Source organism: Eimeria maxima, genomic scaffold (assembly GCF_000499605.1).
Source record: "Eimeria maxima Weybridge genomic scaffold, Emw_scaff521, whole genome shotgun sequence".
In the NCBI taxonomy this organism is placed as follows: Eukaryota; Apicomplexa; class Conoidasida; order Eucoccidiorida; family Eimeriidae; genus Eimeria; species Eimeria maxima.
In genome coordinates this window covers 1,620-24,223 of record NW_013566568.1, presented here as the reverse complement: position 1 = coordinate 24,223, position 22,604 = coordinate 1,620, and the positions used below count along the sequence as shown (strand labels likewise).

Sequence of the window (22,604 nt, the reverse complement as noted above, 5' to 3'; positions counted from 1 at the left end):
GCTGCACCAAATGAACTGGTCTGCGATCTCGGCGAAGTTCCAGGCAACTGCGAAGAGCCAGACGATAGCCCGACAGGATCTACGCCTGCTGCGGCTGGCGCGGTACTACCTGCAGCTACAGCTGCCCATGATGAAGCAGAGCGGGGCTGTGCAAGACGCGCAGGAGGAGCAGCACCCTCAGTCGGCACAGTGGGCGCGTGGGTGGAGGAAGCAGCAGTAGTGGCAGCTGCACCAAATGAACTGGTCTGCGGTCTCGGCGAAGTTCCAGGCAACTGAGAGGAGGGAGAAGATGCCCCGCCGTAAGCGGCAGCCGCGGCTGCGGAGGTCGAAGAGGCTCCGGTATGGCGGTCGCTAACGGATGATCCATCCGCAGGCCTAGGAGTGGCTGATCGATGAGATAACCGCGGTATTAAAGAAACAGCAGGCGACGCGCTATGTGGCAATTCACCAGATGAATCACGCAGGGACACCCTCTTGAGGCGCCTCTTACCCTGCAAGGGCCCTCTCGTCCTCTCAGATGCAGCTGTGTCAGCATCGATGTCATCATCATTGAAAACAAGCGTTGTGGGGGGAGGTGAGGTGCGAGCGGAGCCGGTTGCGTCAGTCGTTGTCTGTGAGCCTTCGGGGAAACCTGCCAGGTGATGTGGGGCAGTAAATGAAGTGGAGACAGCAGTAGCAACAAAGGGAAACGTGCTGGAGAAGATGGGAGTAGGAGCAGACCTGGCGCTGTCGACATCTGCGTTTGAGACAGGGGGGGAAAACGCCAGCCTTCCACCATCACTGCCTCCGCAGTCCGAACGAAGTTCTGCGCCAGCCCCTGTATGTGAGCCTTGGCGAAGAAACGTGTGCTGCTGCCGGGAAGCGGGAGCACTGCGTCGGTCTTCCGGACGAGCATATGCGTTTTCTCTGGAGCGCTGCGGGCGTGTAAAGGCGGGCTGGTTTTCCTTCTTCTTACCTAACCAGGGTTCTTTGCCGGATCCAAGCGGAGTGCTCCGAAGGTCTCCGAGGAGTTTGCTATGGGCCTGAAGGGGCTGATTGATTAATTTCTGCAAAGCTTGTCTCCTAACAAGCGCGTAGTGAGTGCCATGATGGTGCATCCGCAGCCATTCACTCAAGAGCGGATCGCTAAGAACTTGGTTCCTGCGTAAATGAATGGTTGTCACCATAGCAGTTACAGTTGCATCAAGTCGTTCCTCCGTGGCACCATCGCTAGCTGCAGCAGGTGTCGATGAACCTGCAACATCCGCATCTTCTGCAGCGTCATCAGGGTTGGCGTCGTCGTTTGTCCTATCAGAGTTTACACACTGCCTCAGCCCAGCAATCCCGCGCTTGACCTGTTCCAAGGCTGTCTCCTGTAGCTGCAACAAATTATGGAGTTCCATTAGCCAGTCCCTCTGTGGGTAGCGCTCTGGAGTGGGGTCGATTTCATGGAGGTTGCCAAAGGTAATGTGGAGCCATCTGATGTGCCTCTGCCGCGAAGAGGTAACATCTTCGTTTTCTACGCTGTTTCGCATGTCCCATATTCTACCGTACATTCCATGTACTCCTGCTTCCAAGACTTGCCTTTCTCTTCTTTCCAGCAGAGAGAACAAAGCAGCGAGCTCCACCACAAGCAGAACCAACAGCGCTGCGAGGCACCTGGCTCTCAATACGGGAGGTAGACTCCACAGAACACTTTGGCTGCCATCTACCATCTCCATCAGTTTACCCGTATAAATTTTGGCCTTTAGCAACAAATCATTCGCAGCAAGAGGTCCTTCGTCAACCTGTTCGTATTCCCCTGCAGCAGCGGCACCGGCAGGGGGTCTCTCCTGCGGTAGATGGCAGGGGTTTCCCCTGCTTTCATCTGACCACCGTCCTTCTGCAAGAAATCTCAGTTCTCCTCTGCTTCTGCTAGCGTTCCTCAAGTACACAGCGCAACGCAGCACCAAGAAGCCTGCTGCAACGGCCACAACGGCTGCGAGGGCTGCCACGCCGATGTTGAGCCCTCGAACCCCCCCATAACGTCTCTTTTGGAGGCTTCTCGAAGTAACAGTGGAAGGAATCTTTCCAGATGAGACATCCCAAGCACTCTCGCTCCAGGCTTGTAACGGCAGCAAGCTGGGGAGCGTGCCGGTTTCTGCTGCTGATGCTGCTGCGGTTTGCATGACACCCCGCCAGCCACGACAAGGCAAGAAATAATGATTCAATACGTTTGAGGAGAAAGTAGACTGGAAAAATGGGAAGCAGACGGGGAAAGAACAGAGAAGAACCAGTGACGCGAATGAGGCGTCCCCTGAGAGTTCATCGACGTTTAAACGAGAATTGGATCACCTCTGAAACATACAGTTCTCCTTGGAATATACAAATGTTGCTATTTTTATTAGGATGAATCTGAATGTAGGGGAGAATTGTATTCAAGTCTTGAACCGGACTCTGAACGGGAGCCTCTTGCCCGGCGGGCACTGTCGAGGTCGTTAAGGAAAGACATGCAGAAGGTATGACGAGGAGATTACAAGGGTTTTCTTAAATTCTTTAAGCTCAAAATGCATATAAAATGTGTCGGAATATCCTGTAGATGGACTTCACGCAAGGTGCATCCCTTGGGGCCTCAGCGGCGAAGGTCACGGAGTAACTTCTATGGTGTAGCTACAGTACCGATGGTGCCGCTGGCGCTGATACTTCCGTCTGTGCTACAGTTCCCCATAATGTGAAATTGTGTTGTTCTGATTGTTGTTGTGTACCTTTATGATTTAAGCATCAATAGAAGGGCCCATACTACCACGGGAGACCTGGGGTCGGGGGGAGCGGAAACTTTGTGCGGTAGCCCCTCAGGGGCATTCTGGCCGAGCCCCAAACAACTCTTGTTGCAGCTGCCTGCCCATCAGGAGCCTTGTAGCTTTCTCAAGGTGGCTTGTTGAGGGTGAGTAGCGTGCATTGGGCCACGGGGTAGTGTTGTTGTAAGACCGAGGCGCTCGCGCACCGACGTACGAGCGCGCACGGTTTTCCTTGACTTCTGGTCTTCCCCCGCTGCTGCTCTATGTTCTGTCGTCCCGGGTTCTCAAGCCTCTTTGCCCCTGTCATAACCTCCAATTCCGAGTCAATGTTTGGTCACACATACGGCGGGGAGGCTCAGAGCTGTAAGCGTGCAGCCGGTGCAGCAAGCACCTAGCGCCTTCGCTACGACGGCCCGCTCGCCCCCACCAAATTTGTTTCTTAATACGCATTCAAGACTTCACCACGATACTGCAGCTGTCGGGAGGAGGAAGGTAAGGCATATTTTGCATTGTCCCGTATTTTCCGTCACTGCGTTGCTGCACGGATTTTCAAGTACTCTCCTAGCTCTGCAGGCGGTTGCCGTCATGTGTTGCATGTGCTTAAAAATGGCAGATGACGATTTGCTGGGAGACTAGCAAATCGCTAGCGGCCTCTTTCAACAGCAACAGCAGAAGAGTAAACACCTGAAGCTCTTCAGCAACGTTACTAGGTGTTACTGATTTACCTTAACTCTCCTGCTCTAGCAAGACCTGCGGCCCCTGCAGGCCCCTGAAGAGTTCATTTCCTTCTAAAGTACGTGTAGGCTGGTGCATGCAGCAGCAGCCGCAGTGTTAGCAGCAGATGAAGTGGTGAAAGACGGGGGTTTAAAGCCTCTCGCCAGGCAAGTCTACGAGACATAGACCAATGCGTTAGAGCCCAACCGTGCAGCGCCGGCCCGTGGACTAAAGCAATCCCTTGACCGTGGCCGATTACCCTATGCTGAAACTCAGCAGGGTTGACTTAACATCGCTGCAAGGGGTATGCTTTAACAGCACCGGCAAGTCCTCCTATGCGGAACTGTCCAGTCCCCCTAGACAAATGCTGATGAGAGTTGGAGCCCCTACAAACACCCCACGACTTCTTGTGGCAGATGCCCTTTACCATGCGATTTAACGCATATCTATACCTTCAAAAATAAAAAATAATTTCGCTGCCGAATGAGTGAGAACAACACTAGCACTGCAGCCGGAGGGCCGACGCCACCCCCGGAGCCCCACACACGCAGGGGCCGTGCAGGACGATTCGCTAGAACTGTATATATATTATGGGGTTGATGTAATTATTTTTGCATAAGCACTTAAATATTAAAGGAAGGTCCATTGTTAGGTTTTTTTTGTGGCGTTTACCTGCCTGTCCCCAGCGATCCGCAGCCTACGTTGGTTGGCAAAGCCCAGTGGTCATTCGTTCCAAATTGGTCTTGAGGCTCCTGAAGTAGGACTTTCTGGTGTGATCGGGAACACTTTATGACCAAAACGACAATCTTTTCTATTGGCTACGCGTGGAACCGTATGTTTCACGAGCAATCCGATGCACGACTAGGGAGCGATGGACGATCAGGAAGTGCCTCCTCCGTAACAGTTGTTCTCCTTTTCTTCTGCTTTCCCCGTCAAAACTTTTCTCCTCATTTTTCTCTTTCAATTTATCGACTTTGTGTTGTTTGTCTTTTTACATGTGTGGGGGTGCCATGCAAGTCGCAGCAGCAACAGAAACTGGATCTCCAACCTCGCCGCACCCGGTGGACTTGGGCGACAGTGCTTCGGAGGTTATATCTGGGAATGTTATGTTGCATTTTGCTTCGAAAATACTCAGACAGAGGCAGAATGGGGAGTTTGGGAGGCTCAGCTTCACTGGGGCCACCCTCGCAGCCGTTGTTGCTGTTGTTGCTGCATACTTGGTGCTCCGCTGCGCTCTGCACTTGTCGATAACCAGAAAGAGCATAGAAGCACAGCGATTTCTTGCAGAAGCAGAATTTCCAAAAAGCAAAGGCAAGGGAGAGCCTTGCGGCGCCCCTGAGAGGGGTTCTTCTGGTGGCCCTCCTGCTGGTGCAGATGCTGCTGCCGCTGCTGTGGAAGAGGAAGAGGAAGAGGAAGAAGCTCCTGTTCTGAGGGATTTGTTGGTACGGGCACGCCGTTATGCAGCTGACTTGGCGCAGCTTATAAGGAAAAGCGGACGGCTTGTGGTGAACCTGGACTCCCACCTGAAAGCCAGGTGTGTAGCAGAGTTCTTGTGTTTGTGTGTGGTGGAGTTTTCTGCCTTGTTCTCCCTGTTGGAAAGGAAAGAGAGGGCCGGCATCAGAGAAATAATCTCTAAAATATCATCCCATCTATTTAGCTTTCGTCGCAGCTTTGGCAGGGGAGAGATTTCCCACACGCGGTTCCGGCATATTCGATGTGTCCACGCGCTCCTCAATAGGCTCGCAGACGTCAGACCGTCTGCAGGAGCCCTCCAGGAGAAGCAGCGATTGGTGATGATCAAGCACCTGCTGCAGCTTCAGGAGCTAGCCTTGGCTCAGCTCAGTGCTGGTATTTTCTGGCTGAGCATGTCTCAACAGATGTTGGAGAAAGCAAGAAGCAAACCCAAAGGGGCTCCTGCAGCTGCTGAAGGCGCTGCTCCCCCCACTACTGCTGTGGCTCTCAAGAATACTGCAGAAACTAGAAACAGAACTGCTGCAGCTGCTGCAGGTGACTCTGCAGCTGCTGCAGGTGACTCTGCAGCTGCAGCCGCTGCTGCAGGTGACTCTGCAGCTGCTGCAGGTGACTGTGCAGCAGCTACAGGTGACTCTGCAGCTGCTGCAGGTGGCTCTGCAGCTTCTGAAGCTGCTGTGAAAGCGCCCCCTTCAGCAGTTTCTATAGCAGCTAGTAAAGTTATTTCAGCTGTTGTGGCTATAGAACTTACCGTCCATAGGCGCAGGGAACAAGTTCTTCACATTCCGCAGCTAAGCTATTGGCTGAGGGAGGCGCATGAAAGGCCCTTTCACTACGGTCTTTTAAGTCGTTTCCGCATCGACCGGATAGCCCAAAGACCCCTCCAAACCCATAAGCAACAAATTCAAACCTTGCAAGATACTCCACTTGGATCCGGAGAAGAGCCCTGGGAGAACGCGCGCCTCAAGAGGATTCTCTCCAGGAAGAGGGGCGTTGCCAAATACCTCCCGTGGGAGGCTTTAACGGCCACCAGACCATCTCCTTCTGAAGGCCCAAGCAGTGCTCCGGGCTCCCCAGGGCCACTGACGTCCCCTGGCCAAGGCCCACAAGCAGAGGCCGACGATGACGGACTCGCTCTTGCTCCCTTGTCCCCCAGCGCGTCTACTGGTGAAGATACTCTTGCTGAGGAGGAGGAGGAGGAGGAGGAGGAGGAGGAGGCAAACGTACTGTCTTCCAGTCCTTTCAACGAAGAGCATCCCCGTGTTCTGCCTAATGAACTTACATCTGTCCCGGTGCCTGTTGCTACATTGCTTCCCCACTCCTCCGCATTTTCCACCTCTCCAGAGCTTGCTCCCGCCCCCTCAGCTCTCGACCACTCGCCGGAAGTCACGCGGGCCTCCACCGTCGTGGATGCCCCTTCTGTCGGGAGACCTTGCGAGTCTTATCAGTTTTCTGGACCTGTCCCGCGACTTCCACCTAGTTCATTCAGGGCACCTATTTCTTCAAGTGCTTATTCTTCTCACGCCTCCACTTCCTCTGCCTTCGACCTTGCTGCTCAGGATCCCGCGATTACCGCCGTTTTGGGTGCATTGCCTGCTTCCACAACAGGACTGCTCGCCTTGCCTGCCTCTGGAGCACAGCCACCAGTATCAGTTTCTCAACAGGATGGCTTTGACAGAACACCGGGTGCATCAAGGCCCCGCCGTCCCGCTGACAGATTTGGAGCTCCTTTTGTGTCTTTTATGCCTTGTGGAAGTTCTCTTGTTTTCCCTGCACCTACCGAGGCAGCCTGGCCGTTGCACAGCCCATGGATTGATCAAAGCATTCTTCGCGACTTCGATGAGCCCACTCGGGCCGCCATTGATGCAGGATTTGAGGCACTTGGGAGAATCTTTAGTGGCATCCCACAGACTCGCGAAGCAATTCCCTTTGGACAGTTTCCAGCGGCAGCAACAAATCCCGCACCTGATGCTGTAGCAAGTCCTGCAACAGTTCAGATCCCCTCCGTGTTAACTGAATCTGGTGAAACGAGCTATTCACTTCCAGGAGCCAGTTTGGAGGGGAGTTCCGGGTTTTTTTCTCGTTCTTAGGTGCGTGAAAGGGAGCAGATTATGTGACGGACGGGAGACGTGGAAGGCATGTCTCTTGGGCGCTCCCCTGTATACTATGGGCCAAAAGGGAACAGCACTGTCCAGAAGGGAGCGTTTCGGCATGATGCATCATACGTTGTCACTGCACTAAATGGATGCCCATGAGGCAACAGGGCAACGGGATCTGTCAAGGTTGTTGCTGTGTGCATTGTTGCACAGAAAGGGGCTAGAGCGCTCTGAGGCAGGAAGATGTGAGGCTGCGAATACAGGCCATCGTCCTGGCAGCTTTGATGTCATTTGACGAATATATGGTGTGCTTTCTATGTTTATCGCGAAACGGCTGTAAATGAAAATATAGCGCGAGGACGGCCATAATTCGTGGCTGCAGTAGTATGTCTCCACGAAGGTATGATGTTCCAATATTTGTGGCGTTTTTACATAAGAAGGTAGGGGATTAAAATGTAGTGATGAGCGTGTGGATCCGTGCGTTTGTGTGTCTGCAAGTAGTTGTGGAACGGCAGTCAAGCGCTTTCTGCAGGACGTGAAACAGCAGCTGCACTTCGTTGCATCTAGAGCCCTCGCGCTTATCCTGTGACGATTGCGATCTGCAACTAGATCCCAATACTTATGGCAAGCCTTCCTCAAAGCGACTGACCCCCTACCCCAGTCTGCAGGCGTCCTGGGCACAGCGGTCAAAGTGCCTGGACCTGAGGGCGAGGAGGTGGCCTTATAGTAGTTGCAGCATACCTTACTGCAGCTCAAGGTGCAAACCTGCTGCACAAGCAACCACAGGCAAGCCGTCTTGGATATACGCATACACACTGTTGTCCGTTGTTGGAATCATTTGCTTGAGCACCGTTTGCCTAATAGGCTGCAGGGCCAACATCAGACGTCCTTCCAAACATCTGCCAGGGTGTGCTGCATTTGATGCTCTCTCTTCTGTTCTCCCCTGCGCAGGCAGGTCATAAAAGATCTGCTGTTGCGTCTTGCCAATGCAACGAGCTTTGGACATTTGCTCGTACACTGCAGCCGAGCTGTTGAAACCCGAAAACTGCGAAGGCGATAGCTTGTTTTTTTATTCAACCTCTGCCTGGTCACACAGCAGGCCAACCGCCATTATTGGTGCCTTGCGTAAGAAAGGTGCAGCAGACGAAAACAGTTGTGTTGGCCTTCAATCGATTCTTGGTGTTTCGCCTTTTCACCGTAGTTCGAGGTATGTACGCCTCATGGCAGAAAAACCTTTACTTGTCTGGACCATCCACTACTTGGTCCATTGATGTCATTAGCACCGTAATTGAGTTGGAACAGAGCCAACTGCACGCTTGCATCGAGGCATGAGCCTATAGAGAGCAAAAGGTGAAAAAAAAACAGATAAGCAATGCAGGGTCCTATTGGACGTTTGTATCTCTTACTAAGAGTTAATACAGGCGTTAGATACTTGAAAAGCTAAGCCTCCGCAGTTAAATTCTCTCTTTGACTCCCTCAAAGCAAGCATCGAATGGCGTTAACTTGCTAAGTCACAAGAAAAGGCCCCAAAACAGCGATGCTTACAGGGCTGTGGTAATGTTGTCAAGGAGGACAGAAGCATACATTCCAGCTGGAAAGCCCCGCGGCAAGCCCCTTGCCCCGAATGATATAGCAGAACAACTGATCGGCATGAAGACCTACAGCCGTAAATCTACTGGTACACCATACAATCTGCAGAGCGCCCGTCACAGTAAGCTTCACTTTTTCTGATTCATGATCTAGTTAGTGCCATCTGTAAGTACCCTAAGTACTACGGGAGCATCTGCGTAGCAGTTATACACTATAGCTATTTAAGTGAGTAACACACGTCTGGGCGGCCTGTACGAAGAGAGCAGGAAGCCAAGTTAGAGCTTTATGAGATGCTGAACGCACATCCATGTTGAAAAGGGGGGCTGAATACCGAGCGGTGTACGATTTAGTTGCGTTATCAACGATTTCCATTAACTGTTTCTGATGAGTGATACGGATAATCCTGGCTCTACTGTCTCTACTGCTGCATGTTTGGGACTGAAGCACAGCGTTGCGAAAGGCACAGAAGTGATCTGCTGTGTGTGAAAGTCGGGTGAGCGTTGGCAAGTAAGGGCACGATGAAAACGAAGCAGTGGTAAGCCAGTGTGGCATGTGGCAGCTTCGCACGGGGATAGACACGGAGAGTGGGACACAAGAAGTGGCAAACAGGTGAAGAGATCCCAGAAGTCAGACACTCTAAGCATCCGTATAGGTGAAGACGAAATAGTAGCAAGAGAGAGCGACAGTTCAGTGAAGCAGCTGCCAGCGCAAGGCAATGCCAGGAAGCGCCCGGTCCGTGGGCCGAAACAATCAACAAAAACACTACATACTGCTTAACTCATGCAATGACAAAATTAGGAAAGTTGCACTGTTCCGGTTGCTGAAGCAGGAACAAGTGCTGGTTTGTGACCATCCTAGAAGTGCCCCGAGACAGCTGCCGATGCGTGTCCGCGTTCCCCACAACACCACCGCTTAACTTGGCTGTGAATCCACTCTCGCGATGCTTAGTGCAATAAGGCACTTTGTATATGTCCAAAAACGCAATTTTATTCAAACAGCACGAGCAAAAAAAACAGCGAGATCACCAGCAGCAACACTCCAGCTGCATGTTAGAAGACTGCCTTTATGGCACGGACCCAAGGTCCACTCGGACTCTCCGCTCTACAAGTCTGTCTGTAGGAAATAAAGGCATTTTTTTTCGTTGAATCTGCATTCAAGAAGTAGAAGACGATCCATTTGATACATCCTTTGTAGCTCCCTCGTGCCTTCCCCTGACGATCCCCAAGGCGCCGTCCAGACTACCAGCTGTCCGCAGGTCGTTTGTTCTATGCCCCCCGCCAAGCTCTGAAAGCAGAGTTGTCCGCTGCATTTATCTGCTTTATAGGACTAAATAAACACTATTTTAAATGAGCATGCAGGGAATCTTGCGTTTCGGAGGCGATAGGATGCAGGGATAGGTTAGGGGGCGACCAGCACTCGGGAAACGCCTCCCCTAGTGCAGTTGTTGTCCTTCGTTCCAGCCTTCCCCCCGCCCATTCTCTCTTTCGTCTTTCCTGTTGAATCTCCAACCTCATCGTCGTTTATATTAGGCTGACTGAGTGTCATGCAGACCGCAGCAGCAGCAGAACCGGCCGCCCTCCCGACCTCTCCGCAGCTGGTGGGTTTGGGAGACAGTGCTTTGAAGGTCTTCCCTGGAGAGGTTGTTTTACCTTTGAATTCAAAGAGCATTCGAAAAAGGCGGAATCGGGGGGTCAAGGGACCAAGCATCGGCGTTCTGGCCCTCGCTGCAGTTGCTGCTCTTACAGCAGGGTACTTAGTGGTGCGCTGCGCTGTGTTTTTGCTGAACAGTAGCAGGAGCACAGGGGAACTGAGAGTTCTTGCGGGGAAAGAAAATGCAAGGCAGAAAGACCCGGTAGGAGCATGCGGCTCAACAGAGGATGATCTCCGCGGAGCAGCTGCTCCGGCTGCTCACGTGGTTGAAGAAGTGGATCCTAGTGATGACTCCAGCTTGGCAGTAAGGGCTCGCGATCATCTTGCTAAACTTTCTATTCTAATTAGAGATCATAAGCATGTAGTGCTTGAACTTAATCCGCATCTGAAAGCGAAGTGCGTTGCCGAGTTCCTGTGTCTAGCTGTGGTTGAGGTCTCAGCTCTGCTCTCCGTGTTGATACCAGAACAGTGGGGAGCGATGAAACGTGCTATATATTCAACATCCACGTTTGTATGGGATATCCGCAAAAGTTTCGGTGGCTTTGACCTTACTCGCACGCGGGAACGACACATTTCCTGTCTGCACAAAATGCTGGATGCGCTCCCAAAGGGCCCTCCACCTAAGCAAGCATTACCGCATGGGGAACGGGTGGTGAAACTGAGGGAGGTATTGGAGCTTCAGACCCTTGTCCTGCGGCAGCTGGAAATAGGACTTGGTTGGCTGACAAATGCTGTGAAATCCCTCCAGGAGGAAACAGGTGGCCTCGCAGAACTTGTAGCTGCTACTACTAGTACAAACAGTGCTGCTGATATAGGTATAGCAGCAGCAGAAGGTGTTTCAGAACCTGTTGACAGTTATTTATCCATTAACAGTGTTGCACACAATAGAATTACTGCAGCTGTCGTGGGCATTGAACTATTGGTTCACGAACGGAAGGACCAAATCCTTCAAGATCCGCTCCTCAGCCATCTTTTGCGAAAGATACACCCGCCAGGCCACTACGGCATCACCAACCGCCATCGTCTTGATTATCTGTCCATGCAGGGGGTTAAACCCCATGGTGAACTCTTAAACGCCCTGAGGAAGACTCACCTGGGAACGTATAAACCACCGTGGGAGACTGTTCCCCCTTCGTACGTCGATATACATTTGAAGGCCGCCGTGTCCGCCTTGAAAGAGGCGAGCATCCTAGAGGAACTTCGGTTTCTTCCTGAAGACCCAAGCAGCAGCGATCTCCAAGGTTTAGAAACAGAGGACACCGTTGCGGAGACCGTTGCCCATTCTGCGTCCAGCAGAACTACTACCACTGCTGCTACAACTGGGGAGTGGCACGAGGTTTCACAGACTGCCAGGAACGACGAAGGCGTGCTTGCGGGGTTAGAATCAAGTGTGTCCCAACAGATGCTGCCTGCTGCTGCAGAAGCTCCAAGGAGCTTTAAGTTGGTGAAACAAACCCACGGGTCTTCCGACAACTCTAGTACTCCTGAAACCCAACAGACGCTTCCACCGAGTACATTCAGAACTACTGTTTCTGCTTCTGCGGCTTACTCTCCTGAAACCGTTTTGTCGAGTCCAGGTGGTGGTTTCTTCGCTCCTGTTGCTTCGTCTTCATCTGCTGCATCGGGGGCTTCACTACAAGTGCCCATAGCCTTTCCTGGATTTACTGCCTCACGTGCACATCCGGCACCATCCTCATCTGCACAACTTCGCTTCGAACGTCCGCGAGGGTCGCCAAGGCCCCATGTTCCGTTCAAGCCGCGCGGTGTTCCTTTTCAGCGAGTACCACGGCAAGCAACTTCGAACGTTTTCGGTGGCCCTGCGGCGGCACGCCCAGGCCAACCGTTGCAGCTCCCAGAGAAGGGTGGATATGGGTGGCTACCAAGAAGAATTCCCTACGAACACGCTGCCGCCTCCCTGCCCAAGGAAGAACCTGGTGAGCCAATTGAGATACCGATTGCTGCAGGATTTGACCTACCCGCAGAAACGGCGTTTGACCCTTCGATATGGGCGTCGCCGGTACCTGAAACGCAGCTGCTTTTTGCCGATCCCCGTAGACCAACGAACTATGGCCCACGTGCAGGAGGACCAATGCAAGGAATACCGGTGAATAGGTCTGTCAATTTGGAGGGAGGGTGGCACCCCAGACAAGACCTCCGCAGACCGTCTGTTACCTTGTTTCCCCAAACCGAACACAATGAGTTAACTGCGTCAGCGTTTAGTCAAGGATATCAGCGATTTGAAGATATCTCTGGGGAGAGGGAACGTTCTGTGTGGGACAAGGTCGCGTTGTTGTGGGGTGTATCCACACCGGAGTCAATGAAAGACTTTCGTCCACCTGCAGGTACAACAGGCACGGGACTACCGGAAGGCAGCTACGGCAGCCAATTCGACTTGGAGGGATGGGGACAACCCAGAGGAGACCTCCGTAGACCCACGAGTAGCGTCGTGCAAACGGATCACCACAGGGAGTTAGCTAAGACAGCGGGTGCCTCAAAGCTTAGGCCTCAAGCACCCAGCTTCGTGGCAAAAAGCGTATCTGGTCCGAGACCTTCGACGTCGGTGTTGCATGTGTCTCTATCGCAGCCCTCATCAACCCCGGTGGCTGGAGTGTGGGGAACTCGTTCATCTTCACAGCAGAGGGGATTTCCTGTAGACCTCTACGGGCCCACCATCTCGGATGAATGGAGTCCACGAAGAAGACAGTCCCGCACACCCGGACCCCGTAGTGGCCCCCTCGACAATAGAGCACACGGAGAGTCCACAGAGGCGGCAATTGCTGCAGGATTTAGCGAACTTGGGCTGCTCTTCAAGGGGTTATCTAGCGAAGAATCAGGAGAAAAAGAGTACTTAGAGGGCAACAAGCGGTAGATGGAACTCCACCAGTTGCAGCAAGTGATGCAGGAAATCATGCAGCAGCGAGTGCTGCAGCGGGAAACGCAGCGGGAGGTGCCGATGCTGATGGTCCAACAGCTCCGTCTTATACTCCTTTTAACAAAGAGAGTGAATACTGTGGCTCAACCTTAGCGATTGCCCCTTGGTGAGGTCAATTTCTGTTCTGTTTACCATCCGTTGATGTATAAGGGAGGGAGAGTATTTGAACAAGAGATACGACGTAGACGAGGGGTCTCGTGAGGGTCCGCATGCGTACGGTTTGTTCGTTCTTACCTCAACAGAAGAGGAGTCCTCTTCTATGGGGGAGAGCATGATAGAGGAACGGCACCGTGGAGCAACCAATACATGAATAGGATATCCACAAGGAAAGGAGTCTATAAGGGACCGATTAGTAGGTCTGTTTATTTACATGTTTAGTTATACCACCGATATTTTTAGCAGAAAGTTGTCTGCAAGATGTTTCCTTATTATTGTTGTTGTTGTTGTTGCTGTTGTTGTTGTTGCCTAGTGTTGGGTAAGCTAAGGGTGTGCAACAAGAACTACTATACTATTGCTCATGGCAATGCTTTCTTGTGTATATACTAGTGTATTTGATGTTTTAATTGTGTTTTTATATATAAATTATAAAAATGTAGTGGATAAATAAATAAATAAGTAAATAAATACAACAACAACAACAGCCATCTTATGAATTCCTCGGTGGATACCTGAATGTTTCCTCAATTATTTGTGAATTTGTACAACTATGCATACAGCAGCGTACTATTATAACAATGTATGGCTAAATAATGTTGCAATTTGTTTGATTATATACAATTATTAGATTATTTTGTGGTATTTTAATGATAAAATGCACATAATCATAATGTAGTGCATAGGAAGGCCACCTCTGCATGCATAGAGCACCATCATGGTAGCTTGGCTCTGTGTCTGCTTTTGTATGCATGCAACATAGTTATGGAGGAATTACCGATCTTTTTGCCAATCTTTTTGCCAATCTTTTCAAGGGGTTAAGGGGAAATATGTCTATTTATATTATTTGATCATTATTTGGCTGTTTTCTTCTCCTAATGCCGTCATTTGATGGTTATGCTGCTGCTGTTGCTGCATGCATGCAGCAGCGGACGACCAACCTCTTGACTCTCCTTTTAGTTAGTCATGCTGTATCTATCATTGTCTAGTAGGCAATTGAATCCTTTCTTACTTATTCTTATTAGTTCTTATTTCCTTATTCCTTCTTATTACTATTATTATTAGGCAACTATTAAGGTAGTAGAGGTAGAGGTATAAATCATCATATATTATCTACAACTGCTAGGGAATACAGACACACAAGAAGGCTGCTTGCTTGCTCTCCTCTTTCTTGCTGTTTTGTACCTATTAAACATTTACTTAGTCATATGGCTGCTGCATGCTAGTAGATGTACTGTAGTACGGGATATTCATGTCTACATGCATGCATGCATGCATGTAGACATGCAGTCTAGTAGGGATTAAATACGTATTAAAGAATATTTAATGATGTGCATGCATGCAAAGGAGCCTTTTTTCTTTTGTTTTTCCTCTTCTTTTCCTGTTTAGTAGTGTTAGTACTAATCGTAACAAGGGGTGGTACAACCCCACTAGGCCGCTTCCTCTAGCAACACACTTGGGGGGCCCCTAGAGGGCCCCTTTTCCTGTACTACTAAGAGAGAAGAGGGGAGGTAAGCTATTAATTAGTACTTCCCCTCTTCTTGTTTAGTATCTATTGCAGGTAAGGGCGTTGTTCTTATTAGATCAGGCCCCTTTTTAGCGGGCAATTAGTACCAATTGTTTAAGAAGTACAGATGCAGAGGTAACAAGGAAAAAAGAGTAAAAAAAGAGCTAAAAGAGCAGCAGAGTACAGCGAATAAAGAAGAAGAAAGATGGTAGCATGCAAGGGGCAGCAAACAAAAGTAGCATAACACGCAGCCCCAAATAAGCAAGAGGGGAGAATAGGAACGAATAAAAAAGGAGAATAAATAAAAAATTAAAAGAAGGAATAAATATAAATACCTTTTTATCTTGTTTGTTGTTATATTCAAGCCCCTAATGGGCGACTCGACTGGCGCATGCATGCAGCAGCAAGAAAAGATCGCTACACTGTATGTTCAGTGTTGTTTCCTCTTGTTGTGTTTATCGTTTTGTATATTTAATTTATTTATTATTTATTTATGCATAGATAAGAAAAAGAGGGTTTGGTGATTACTGCATCTTTTGCTGCTGCTGGTCTGCTGCTGCTGATCTGCTGCTGCTGTTGCTGCTGCTCCTGCACGTTCTTAAGCCGCCCGCTCCCCCAGCGCAGCGATCCTTCGTCTTTTAGTCTTACCAATTGAATAAATTGTATTTATTTGTTTATTTTTATTTATTTTTATTTATTATTCGTGTTTACGTAAGGAATTAGACCTGCGACGACACCGCAGCGGCAGCAGCCTTCCTAGCTGCGGCGCCAGTGTGCGATCTTGAGGCCGTCAGCTCGTTGCTGCTAAGCAGCACGACTGCTTATTCCTGCTGCATTTTGCTACAGCTAGCTGTCTTGTTAGCTGATCAGCTAGCTAGCTAGCTGATCAGCTAGCAGCCAGCTAGCTATGAGGATGAGGGAGGCCGTGGGGGTTATCTGCATGCTCTCTCTAGGCGTGGGGGCGACGCATGCAAGTTGGGATGTGTATGGAGGTGATGCTGCTGCAGCAGCTGCAGCAGCAGCAGGAGAGTTAAGGGCCCTGGAGGTAGCAGCAACAGATGCAGCATCAGAAGCAGCAGCAAATGGGGCAACAGTACCTGCAGCAGCAGATCTAGCAGCAGCAGCAGCAGAAGAAAGAAGGAGGGGATACCTGGATACGATCCCCCAGCTGTCCCATAGGGCACCATCTATAGATATAGAGGGACCATCATTTGCTGCTGCATCTGTTGCTGCTGCTGCTCCTACGGATACTTTTGCTGTTGCTCCTAAGGAGAAGATACATGGTATTAAGACAGCAGCAACAGGTCTCCTTCTCCTTCTTGCTGCTCTTGTATTCAGCAGCAGCAGCAGCAGAAGCAGCAAGAAAAAAGACAAAAAAAACAAGGAGGGACATAGGGATCAGGAGTTATATATTCTTGAGGAGTTTGGGTATCTGAAGGAAGGTGGTGCTGCAGCTGCTGCTGCTCCTGCTGCAGCTGCTGCTGCTCCTGCTACAGCAGCAAGTGTTGCTGCAGCAGGTGCAGCAGCAGTTGCACTATCAGGACTTATAGAGATTATTTTCTCCTTATATAGGAGACACTCTGCCTCCTCAGGAGACAGGGTGTATAGGGGTCTCCCCCAGTTGCTGCTAGCATTAGCTGCTGTTGCTGCTGTTACTTTAGGTACCAGCAGCAGCAGCAGCATCAGCAGCAGCAGCAGCAGCAGCATAGGTGCTGCAGCAAATACAGGAGGAAAAGGACCGCTGCAGCGGGGGGTCTCCTCTTTTGCTGCTGTACTAGCAGCACTAGGTTTGCTGCTGCTTGCTCCTGGTCTTCTATGGAGGGGAGCAGCAAGGTTGCTGCAGCAGCAGCAGCAGCAGCAAGAGGAGGATAATTATAATACTTTTTATACAGAAGAATATATAGAAGGAGATGCAGCAGCAACAACAGCAGCAGGTGTCTCGGCTACAGCAGCAGAGCATGCAGCAGACAGCGAGGGAGGACGCACAGGCGTAGACTCTGTTGCACAAAGAGCAGCAACAGCAACAACAACAACAGCAACAGCAACAGCAGCAACAGCAGCAGCACAAACAGAAGTAGGTGCAGCAGACACAGCAGCAGCAGCAGCAGCAGCAGCAAACGATCCCTATACCCACCAGTATCCCTACAACTATCATCAGCAGCAGCAACTTCAGCAGCCACTACTGCACCACCACCAGCAGCAGCATCTGCACCAACAGCAGCAGCAGCAGCAGCAGCAGCAGGAAGAGGAAGAAGGAGAAGGAGACTCTGTATGGGATAGTGTCTCCTTAGGTGCCTATACACCCGAAGAAGTGTCTCCTTTTGGTGACAAAGAGCAGCAAGACTATCTAAGACAAATCTCTCGTCTATTAGGCACAGAAGGAGACACTACTACTAGTATACCTGATACTGCAGCAGCAGCAGCAGCAGCAGCAGAAGCAGCAGAAGCAGAAGCAGCAGAAGCAGCACCAGCAGCAGATACAACTGCAGCAGATGATGCAACAGAAGATGAGGAAGAAGAAGAAGAAGAAGAAGATGAGGAAGAGGAAGAGGAAGAGGAAGAGGTAGAGGAACCAGCAGCAGCAGCAGCAGCAGAACCAGCACCAGCAACACCAGCAGCAACAGAAGCAACAGCAGCAACAGCAGCAGATGGAGATGCTGCTGCTGCAGATACAATTGTGTCTCCTCAATGGGGACTGCTGCCTGCAGAAGTAGATAGAGACACCTGGCCCTTCTATAGCACACCTAAGGGAACAGAGACAGCAGAAGAGGAAGGATAAATACTGCAGCAGCAGCAGCAGCAGCAGCAGCAGCAACAGTAACAGCAACAGCAACAGCAGCAGCTGCTGGTGCAGCAGCAGCAGCAACAGACTGAAAAGCAAAAGGGAGGACGCAGCAACACAAACGAACGCCAGCACCAGTTGGATAGGCTGCAGGGTGCACAAAGGGATGCTGCTGCTGCTGCTGCTGCAGGAACAGCAGCAGCAACAACAACAGCAGCAGCAGGGGGAACAGCAGCAGCAGCAGATGAATTTGCAAAGCAAACGAGGGAACGGACCAACTAAAGAAGTTGGCAACAACTGCTGCTGCTGCTCCTCCCGTAGCTGCTGCTGCTGCTGCTGCTGCTGCTGCAGTCCATACAGGAGCACATAAAGCAGCACATGCACCAACAGCAGCAGCAGCAGCAGCAGCAGCAACAGCAGCAGCAGCACATATGGCATTAGTGTGTGTATTGCTGTTTGTATTGTTGGCTTTAATTTCTGCACATTTATTCACAAATTGTTTGAGGAAAAAAAAGGAAAGAAAAAAAAAAGAAAAAAACGAAAAAAAAAAGAAAAAGGAAGAAAAAGACAGAGAGAAGGGTGAGGTGTACAGACACCTCAAGGTGTATAGACACCTCAAGGTGTATAGGCACCTCTAGGTGTATAAATATACACCTGAAGGTGTATATATACACCATTAGGTGTATATGTATATAAATAATTATTGAGGTGCCTATACACCTTGAGGTGCCTATACACCTTGAGGTGCCTATACACCTTGAGGTGCCTATACACCTTGAGGTGTGCCTATACACCTTGAGGTGCCTATACACCTTGAGGTGTGCCTATACACCTTGAGGTGTATATTTGTATATCTCTAATTGGGAGATTTGGACTCTTTTGTTTGTTGATTATTAATTGAGGTGTACATACACCCCAATTTATTTAAATAATAAAAGGGAAATATTTATTTATTTATTTATTTATTTATTTATTTATTTGTGGTGTATATACTCAGCTTGTACATAATTATATAATATATATTCATTAGTACAACATATAATTATTCACTAATTAATTAATAATAATAATAAATAATAAATAATAAATAATAAATAATAAATAATAAATAATAAATAATAATTATTTTATTATTATTTATTATTTTACAACAAAGAGCAGCAAAGGTGTCGTTACAACAGGCTGCTGCTGTTGCTGCTGCTGCTGCAGCTGCTGCTGCTGCAGCAGCAGCAGCAAGTGCAGTGTGCATGCACCTTCTCTTGCTGCTGCTGCTGCTGCAGTGTATATCGATGTTGGTTAGTGCAGCAGCAAATAGTCTGTGGGGTAACAGCAGCAACAGCAACATCAACAGCAACAGCAGCAGCAACAGCAGCAGCAACAGCGGCTTTAATTGCTAGTACTATTGAGGGGGGAAATAAATTAAATAATTATTTATTATTATTAATTAAATAATTATTTATTATTTATTTATTTAATTAAATTATTTATATCTTAGATCTCCTTAATGCGACGGCAAACAGCAGCAGCAACAACAGCAACAGCAACAGCAACAGAAGCAACAGCATCAGCAACAGCAGCAGCAGCAACAGCAGCAGCAGCAACAGCAGCACACCTCAACAACAGCAACTGCATAACAACAGTAACAGCACTAACAGCTCAACAGCAGCAGCAACAGCAGCAGCAACAGCAGCAGCAACTGCAGCAGCAACTGCAGCAGCAACTGCAGCAGCAACTGCAGCAGCAACAGCAGCAACTGCAGCAGCAGCAGCTAAACAACAGCAGCAACAGCAGCAAAAGCAATCGATGAATAGGGAATAAGGCAATAATAAATAAGTTAGCATAAAAGAAGAAAAAAGAAGAAAAAAAAGAAAAAAAAATAAAATAAATAAATAAATAAATAAATTAATTAATATTTTATTTAATTAAAAAAAAAAATAAAAAATAAAATAAACAAATAAGGTGTATATATACCCCAATTTACACACACACTTGCTGCTGCTGCTGCTGCTGCTGCTGCTGCTGCTGCTGCTGTCACACGGGGCTGCTTGCTGTTTGTTGTTTATTTATTGCATGCATAATAAAATATTTATTTATTTATTTATTTATTTATTTATTTATTAAATAAATAAATAAATAAATATATTTTATATTAATAAAAGAGGAGCAGCAACTCCCTTTCTCTTAGTCCCTCCTCTTCGGTCACCACTGCTGCTGCTGCTGGTACAGCTGCTGCTGCTGTTGCTGCCTGCAGCGCTGCTGCTGCTCAGCTGCTGCTGCTGCTGCTGCTGCTGTGCTCTGGGGGTGGTCGCTCCCCTTCCTCCTCTTTTTTTGCTTCTTTTTTCTGCTTTTTTTGCAACAATTTATTAATTGTTTTTTATTAAATAATAAATATAATAAATATTAACAACTAGCTTAGCTGAGGTGTACGTACACCCCAGCAGCAGCACCCCTATATATATACATATATATATCTTGCGTTGACTGCAGCAGCAGCAGCAGCAACAACAACAACTAGCAACAGCAGCAGCAGCTGCAGCCGCTGCAGCAGCAACTAGCAGCAACAGCACATTCCATTGACGTGCTGCCGAGGGATAGTGCAGCAACAGCAGCAACTGCAGCAGCAGCAACAACAACAGCAGCAGCAGCAGCAGCAGGGGGTTTTTTAGAGGCATAGGGCTCTTGAAGTCCTTTTTTGTTTTATTTTCCCCCCTTACCGCTACAGCAGCAGCAACTGCAGCAACTGCAGCAGCAGCAGCAGCAGCAGCAACCGCAGCAACAACAGCAACAGCAACAGCAGCAGCAACAGCAGCAACAAAGATGACTGGTCCTATTCGCTGCCTCGTAGGGGCAGCATTGCTGCTGCTGCTGACGGGTTCTGGTAATACAGGCAGCGCTCCTGCTGCTGCAGCTCCTGCAGCAACAGCAACAGCAACAACTGCAGCAACAGTAACAGAGAATGAGCAGCAGCAAGATGTGCTGCTTTTTCATGGGGACAGTCCGATCCCAATACGGGGACGATCCCCAGCAGCAGCAGCAGCACCAGCAGCAAAAGCACCAGCAGCAGCAGGAGCAGCAGCAGCAGCATGGGATGCACCAATCCCTATAGACTGGGATAAATTGCTAGGAGCAGCAGAAGGCGAGCAGCAATCATTTGCTGCTGCTGCTGCTGCAGCAGCAGCAGCAGCAGCAGATGTCCTACCAGAGGATTATTTATATAAATTATTCCCTGATGCTGCACCTAAGGCAGGATGGAGGCAGCGACGGGGTGTACGTACAGCTCTGCTGGGTGCCGTAGGTCTTGCTGCTGTTGTTGCGCTGCACATGCTGCAGCAGCGGCAGTCTGCAGCAGCAGCAGCAGAAGCTGCAGCAGCAGCAGCAGAAGCAGGAGATATAGAGGCACAGGAGAAGCAGCAAATAAATAAAGGAATAAATAAGGCACATGCTGCTGCTGCTATTGTGTCTCTTGTGCTGCTGCTGTCTGGATTAGGAGAAGCAGCAGCAGATATCATGGCAAAAAAGAAACAGCAGCAGCAGCAACAGCAGCAGCAAGTAGATTTGCTGCTGCCTACAGGTTTCTTCTCCCGCGGCAGAAGACGTACAGCAGCAGGACTTGCTGTTGCAGCAATATCTGGTTTGCTGCTGCTGCTGGGTAGCTTTGTTGGTCTCCCTGCTGCAGCACAAGCAGCAGCAGCAGCAGCACTAGTTGCTAGCAGCACGCTTGCTGCTGCTGGCATATTATTAATACTTAAGGAAGCAATTAATGCATGGCGTGTTGCTAAGAAATTATTTAATAACAGCAGCAGCAGCAGCAGCAGCAGCAACAGCAGCAACAGCAACAACCCACTGCAGCAGACAGCAGCAGTTGATATGCATCTGCTGTCACAGCTGCTGCAGCACTTTGCTGCTCCTGCTGCAGCAGCAGCAGCAGCAGACACAGACGCACTGCAGCAGACCTTAGATCTATTAGCAGAAGCAGCAGACTTAGGTAGTCTGGAGCAGCTGCTGCTGCAGCAGCAGCCTGCAGCAGCTGAGCAGCAGCAGCAGCAGCAGCAGCTAGAGGGAGAGAAGAGCAGCAGCACTTTTCTAACAAGGGAGAGTGTTAGTGCACTAGGTGAGCAGGTGCAGCAGCAGCAGCAGCAGATGCAGCAGCAGCAGCAGCAGTCCGAGCAGCAAATAGAAGATATTGCTGCAGCAGCAGCAGAGAGACTAAGCGAATTGTCTCATGACCTCAGCAGACACCCCGAGCTGCTGCTGCTGGCAGCAAACATCAAGGAGCAGCAGCAGCTGCAGGAGCAGCTGCAGCAGCAGCTGCAGCAGCAGATTAAGAATTCTCCTTACCATAGAGGGTTTGCTGCTGGGCGTCAAGACAGCGACAGCGGAGCAGCAGCAACAACAGCAGAGGAAGCAGCAGCAGAAGCAGCAGCAGCAGCAGAAGTAGCAGCAGCAGTAGCAGGAAGAACACTATGATTCTCTATAATCCTAATAAACACACAAGAATCAGCAGCGGTGGGGTTGCTGCAGCAGCAGCAACAGCAGCTGCAGCAGCAGCTGCTGCTGCAGCAGCAACAGCAGCAACAGGGCAGGAAACTGCACAGGTAAGGTGATGGTTGCTGCTGTTTGCTGCTGCAGCAAAAGTCTATACCGTAAGGCCGTCTTCAGGCCACAGACGCAGCAGCAGCAGCAGCAGCAGCAGCAGCGGCAGCGGCAGCAGCAGGTCATGGCCTCAGCAGCACAATGTAGCAGCAAAAGATAAATGCAGCAACAGCAGCAGTGCAAAGTAGCTTGCTGCAGTGGGTGTCGCAGCAGCAGAATGCTGCAGCAGCAGGAGCAGAATGCAGCAGCAGCAGCAACAGCAGCAGCAGCAGCAGCAGCAGCAGCAAGAAGCGGTCGCAGAGTTGGAGGAAGTATTTGGAGGTTTGCATATGAATTATCCTGGAAGAAACAGCAGCAGCAG

General features: G+C 49.8%; 6 protein-coding genes across 6 annotated transcripts; 5 read left to right on the top strand and 1 right to left on the bottom strand.

Moving 5' to 3' along the window:
* Positions 1-105: 105 nt before the first annotated feature.
* On the bottom strand, positions 106-2,147 carry EMWEY_00036380 (hypothetical protein; the record flags this gene model as incomplete). The annotated part of the gene is made up of 2 exons (XM_013482129.1): positions 106-146; positions 491-2,147. 2 exons carry the CDS (start codon positions 2,145-2,147, stop codon positions 106-108), a joined length of 1,698 nt encoding a protein of 565 aa, XP_013337583.1.
* Positions 2,148-4,465: 2,318 nt separating this feature from the next.
* Positions 4,466-7,030, top strand: EMWEY_00036370 (hypothetical protein; the record flags this gene model as incomplete). Its single annotated transcript, XM_013482128.1, has 1 exon — positions 4,466-7,030. The coding sequence occupies one exon, from the start codon at positions 4,466-4,468 to the stop codon at positions 7,028-7,030; it is 2,565 nt and encodes an 854-aa protein (XP_013337582.1).
* Positions 7,031-10,169: 3,139 nt separating this feature from the next.
* EMWEY_00036360 (hypothetical protein, conserved) lies at positions 10,170-13,145 on the top strand (the record flags this gene model as incomplete). Its single annotated transcript, XM_013482127.1, has 1 exon — positions 10,170-13,145. One exon carries the CDS (start codon positions 10,170-10,172, stop codon positions 13,143-13,145), a length of 2,976 nt encoding a protein of 991 aa, XP_013337581.1.
* A 2,636-nt stretch (positions 13,146-15,781) lies between these two features.
* EMWEY_00036350 (hypothetical protein, conserved) lies at positions 15,782-17,647 on the top strand (the record flags this gene model as incomplete). Its single annotated transcript, XM_013482126.1, has 1 exon — positions 15,782-17,647. The coding sequence occupies one exon, from the start codon at positions 15,782-15,784 to the stop codon at positions 17,645-17,647; it is 1,866 nt and encodes a 621-aa protein (XP_013337580.1).
* Positions 17,648-19,154: 1,507 nt separating this feature from the next.
* Positions 19,155-19,457, top strand: EMWEY_00036340 (hypothetical protein; the record flags this gene model as incomplete). Its single annotated transcript, XM_013482125.1, has 1 exon — positions 19,155-19,457. One exon carries the CDS (start codon positions 19,155-19,157, stop codon positions 19,455-19,457), a length of 303 nt encoding a protein of 100 aa, XP_013337579.1.
* Positions 19,458-20,467: 1,010 nt separating this feature from the next.
* Positions 20,468-22,117, top strand: EMWEY_00036330 (hypothetical protein, conserved; the record flags this gene model as incomplete). Its single annotated transcript, XM_013482124.1, has 1 exon — positions 20,468-22,117. The coding sequence occupies one exon, from the start codon at positions 20,468-20,470 to the stop codon at positions 22,115-22,117; it is 1,650 nt and encodes a 549-aa protein (XP_013337578.1).
* Between the last annotated feature and the right edge of the window lie 487 nt (positions 22,118-22,604).